Here is a 3,329-nt window from a genome sequence, read left to right on the forward strand (position 1 = left end):
AGGAGAAGGCCCTTCTCTCCCATTCTAGAAAGTCCCTTTCACCCCTTCAAGGCTCAGCTCAAAACTCACCTGTCCTCTGAGGCCCTCCTGTGAAGCCCCTCCACTGAGTTCTTCACTTCTCCCTCTGGATCCAGACACACTGACAGCAGCACTTACTACCTCCTGCTGTGATTATGTGCCTATTAGTCTTTCTTTCCACTGGACCCTGAGCTCCTCCTGGTCAGGGATCATCGCATTTGTGTTTGTGCACCAACACCCGGTTGCATGCCTGGCCTATGCTGGGTGCTCAATAAAGAGTGAGTAAGGGAATGAAAATTCATTCTCAGAAATGCCCCAGTTCAAAGCGATGTTAATAACCTAAGGCGGAGTGAGGGCACAATTTAGAGCAGTGGTCGCCAACTGGTGGGCTGTGGACCACTGGTGGTCCGCGAGGTCCGAAAGGCTGGCGACCGCTGATTTAGAGAGCAATGCACACCTACTGTTGGCCACCCACACCCACCGCTCGCTCCTTCAGGAGCAGCTCCCCAGTCTCCCCATGGGTATGGTCCTCAGTAAGCCAAGCGGTGTACCCTTCCCCGCTGAGACCGGTGGATTTCAGGACAGGCACACGCTGCCGTGGGAGCCGGTGAGAATGAGCGAGTCCGAGGTTCTGGTGGGAACCCGGAGAGCAGAGCCTCTCCCCTCTGGGTGGGGCCCTGTGGGAAAGCAGGCCCGCAGAGCTGCAGCTCTTCCGCTAACGAGACTGCAGAACAGGGGCCTCTGGAGACGCTTGGAGTCCACAGGAACCAGCCATCCGGAGGTTAAGTCATACCACTAGACTTTGCAGTGTTATGTATAAAGCAATGCATTCCCTTGATCACTGAAGCAATTTACACTGGGTTCTCTGTAACTGTAACTGGAAGACTCCTGATACAGCATGTTAGTGTTCGTGGGAAGAATATCAAGCTACACATTTAAAACACACACACACACACACACAAGGAGCAGGTGAGAGCGGACAAGTTACATCTGACAGGTAGTGAAAATTTTTCAGAAAGTCAACAGGGTAGTCCAAAACACAAATATTGAGAACGAGACTCAGATGCCTTTCATCCAGACAGTACTCTTCAGGCCCTCATGGGGTACCCTGTGGTACACTGATGAAAAAAATAAGTTTTATAAAGAACTAGAAAAAGAAATAATGAATTCTTAAAAAAAAAAAAAGCCTTTATGAAGACAAAGAAAAGGGTTTGGGGATAATTGAATCTGGAGAAAGCAAGTCCTAGAGGCTATTTAACTTGTTGAAAGGTTATGAATAAGGAGGTGACTAAACAGCTGTTCTCCAATTTCACAGGGAAAACTATTAGAGGAAATTGATTTCCATTTAGGTATGAAGCGAAGGCAGGCAAAAGGAAGAAGGGCTTTAGGGAGAACTCTTAAGGAGGAAAAAAGCTCAGAGAAAAACCTGGGTTTTTATTGCTTTTAGAAGATGTAAAATCCCCTATGTTGATTCTTTAGTCAAACTCGAAAACAAATGCTTGAGAATGTCCTTTATTCATGTATTCACAGACCATGCACTGAATGCCTGCTATGGGCGGGCACGGCGCTAGGCACTGGAAATGCAGAAATGCGCAGGATGTGGTGACAGTGTATCTAAAGGCCGCCACACTAGCTCCAAGAGCCACTGAGGAAAATACAAACGAGCATCAAGCCAGGGTCCTGCCCTCTCCTTTCCCAGCCCCATGCTCAAAAGGGAACAATGTAGTTTGGGGGACATCATAACAGCATTCTGAAAGTCAAGCAACAATGCAATCATTAAACAGCAACACAAAACCACAATGTGAAGGCTGTCACAGCCGCACACCGTCCCTTGCTTAATGAGTAATGCTAGCAGCAAATGATTAGAATTCGGGAGACAGTATAGGACACACTGTACCTTTAAAGATGGTAGCATGTGAGTAAGTATAGGAAAGCCGGGCATCCAAGCAAGTGACACAGCAGGAGACACAGGAGGAGGCAAGGAAGCAGAGGAGGCTCCGGACAGAGGGGCTTGAAGGTGGCGGGAGGATCCGGGGAGGTGTGGGATGTAACATGGAAAAGTGGGTAGGTCTTTATACGGCTAAGAATAAAGACCTTTGAACACCAGCCAAACGTCCATCATGTGGGGAATGAGCAGTACTGAACGCATTTGCTTTTGAGCACCAGGAGGAAAGCGCATTTCTGCACAGTGGCCTGGCCTGGCTGTGGAGGTGGCTCCGGGGTCATTAAGCTCGGGCTCAAGATGGCGAGGGTCTGAACCCACATGGTCCCAGTGGGGGAGGTGAGGAAGAGGAGGCACGGGCGCTTATTCACTCCACTCACTTCACTGTGTGTGCTCACTCTGCTCTGCGCTGTGCCGGGGTGTGGAGCAGTCCCTGTCCTCCTGGGTCTGGGAAAGGGAGACAAAAACGGCACAAGTGGCGCTCAGTGTGGCCGGGTGTCTGGGGGGCTCCGATTCCTAGGGTTTTATTTCCACGAGCTGGACCTACAACAGAATGCCAAAACATAAACAGAAAAACCAGTCTCCCAAAACATCACCTCCTGTGTCTCGTGGGAGATACTGATTTTTGCTGACAGTTAAGTCATGGAAAAGTATAGAAGCGAATATGCCTGTGCTGACTGAACTGTACCGAGTGATGGATATGAGCGAGGTCTTTTTTAGTGCAGAAATGCTTCCAGATTTCATCTTTTGAGATATAGTCACACATGTGCCACCTGCCCACAGATAGGTATTTAGATGCTTTCAGAAAATTCATCACCTCTCCTTGATATCTTTTTTTCCCTTCCCTTAATTTAATTTTGATTTAACTTCCTCTTGTCACTGCTTGCTTACAAATCACGGCCTCTATGTCTGGAGTCAATTAGGACTCTAAAGCACCCCACCACGCCTTCATCTGGGGACCCATTTATATATATTTTCTTATTTCAAGAGGTAGAACTAAAAGCCTGTAACTCCAAAAGTTTCCAATCAACCATCACATTCTATTCTTTGGAAAAGTATGCTTCTCTCCGCAGTTAAGAAGACGACATCAAGCTACATATTTTGGAGGAATATTTCCTTTCCAACTATAGAAAGATGAATTGTACTCTGGGAATTCATTTGCAAAAAGTGGGCTGAGTGTGTGTAATACATGCTTAATAGCAATAACATTAAAAAAAATCTCTCTACCATTTAAAATTAAATGTAATTTCCTTATTACTTTAATGGAATCCCTTGGAGTTGAAGTATTTAAATAGTCCCTTCACATCAAGTATTCATTATATAATTCCCTCTTAATATTAGGTATATTAGGTATGTAAACTGCCCACTG

General features: G+C 46.6%; 1 protein-coding gene across 1 annotated transcript in view; it reads right to left on the reverse strand.

Annotated features, from left to right (window-relative positions):
* The window catches only part of STX18 (syntaxin 18), a 65,946-nt gene extending 63,518 nt beyond the window's left edge, over positions 1-2,428 (reverse strand). The window contains exon 1 of the mRNA XM_006766574.2: positions 1,916-2,428. Within this exon, the coding sequence (XP_006766637.1) occupies positions 1,916-1,960 (45 nt within the window). The 5' untranslated portion in view covers positions 1,961-2,428. The remainder of the gene's footprint in view (positions 1-1,915) is intronic.
* Positions 2,429-3,329: the final 901 nt, after the last annotated feature.

This window comes from Myotis davidii, unplaced genomic scaffold (assembly GCF_000327345.1).
Source record: "Myotis davidii unplaced genomic scaffold, ASM32734v1 scaffold960, whole genome shotgun sequence".
Classification (NCBI taxonomy): domain Eukaryota; kingdom Metazoa; phylum Chordata; class Mammalia; order Chiroptera; family Vespertilionidae; genus Myotis; species Myotis davidii.